This window comes from Austrofundulus limnaeus, unplaced genomic scaffold (genome assembly GCF_001266775.1).
Source record: "Austrofundulus limnaeus strain Quisiro unplaced genomic scaffold, Austrofundulus_limnaeus-1.0 Scaffold436, whole genome shotgun sequence".
NCBI classification, from domain to species: domain Eukaryota; kingdom Metazoa; phylum Chordata; class Actinopteri; order Cyprinodontiformes; family Rivulidae; genus Austrofundulus; species Austrofundulus limnaeus.
The window spans coordinates 86858-88172 of record NW_013952838.1 but is presented as its reverse complement, the minus strand read 5'-3'; the positions used below and the strand labels follow the sequence as shown (position 1 = coordinate 88172).

Sequence of the window (1315 nt, the reverse complement as noted above, 5' to 3'; positions counted from 1 at the left end):
GTTTAAAAGTTGTGGAACGAGTCAGATGCAAAAAAAAAAAAAAGATCTCAGTGTGAATGCTGTGAAGCGTTGAGCTACAGCTGTAGATTAATCATCAACCATGTTTAACTTTAGCTTTTAGCTCCTGTTTTGTTCATTTCGGCTCCTCTTTGTAGTTTTGAAGCTACTTTTCCTCATGTTTTTTAATATTCTAGCTGATGTTTTGCTTTCAACTTTGCTTTTTCTTAAGCTTGTTTGATTTTTCTCCTGATCATTTTAATTAAATTAATTTGAATAAAGTTTAAGCTTCTTTTAYGCAGAAAATGTTAATTTTTAAACGACGAAACAAATGTTTTTTTGAAAACTAAATTATTTTGTTAAACTGTGTTTTTGTTTGAACACCCTCGTCGTGGAGGTGCGCACCCCGTTGACCCAGAAGGCCGTCGCGTCGGGCCAGAGGAGAGTTATTTTGGACGCTCCTGGCTTCCTGTCTACTTAGCCTCGCAGTGACCCAGACCCCCAGGGTCCAGTACGACCGGGGGGGCCTCTGTTTGGACCTGACTGGGTGACTCTTTCTTCCTGCAGAGGAAGCCTCACTCAAGACCCCCGACACTCAGACACGTCCTCGCAGCGACTGCGCAGGAACATGTTTTAAACATTTAGCAGAATCTGATGCAGGAGGGACATCTTCAAATTACTCATTTTCACATCTGCCCTTTCCAAGATGGCCGCCTCAGACATGTCATTTGGAAACGTTTAACACAAACGGCTGTTTCTCTTCAACATGAATCGACTTCAGCTCAAAGTTTCGACACGTAACGTTGTCACTTTTGTTTGTTTGTGTTACAGTTTTGAAAACCTGAAGGCTGCAGCGAATAATCTGAAAAAACAAGCCACGAAGAAGAACGAGGGCAGCCTGGGCTACGTGAAAGGAGGCCTCAGCACCTTCTTTGAGGCTCAGGACGCTCTGTCAGGTACAACACGATAAAATACTCCTCACACAGTAACACAAACTCTCAGCTCCTCGGTTCTGCTCAGAAAGCTGCTCCTGTTTTTTGGGTTTTATTTTGGCGGGGGAGTCTTTCCCTCCCACATGTGGCTCGGTTGATTAAAGCGTCTCATTGGGCGCCGTGTGAAAACCCTCCTCCGCTCTATGGCAGCCAACCACAGCACGCTTTGATTCACCTCCATCAGAGTGAGCTCACCTGTCACACAGCTGTTACAAACGTGTGCTCTCTCTCTCTCTCTCTCTCTCTCTCTCTCTCTCTCTCTCTCTCTCTCTCTCTCTCCCACCTTCACCTGACAGAAGGATTTAAAGGTGCAGCAGAGACTGAGC

The 1315-nt window shown here is 45.1% G+C and overlaps 1 protein-coding gene across 1 annotated transcript in view; it reads left to right on the top strand.

Moving 5' to 3' along the window:
* The window catches only part of exoc2 (exocyst complex component 2), a gene marked incomplete at its 5' end in the record, with an annotated part of 60777 nt that overhangs the window by 8307 nt on the left and 51155 nt on the right, over positions 1-1315 (top strand). The window contains 1 exon segment of the mRNA XM_014024685.1: positions 829-953. Coding sequence (XP_013880139.1) covers positions 829-953 — 125 coding nt within the window.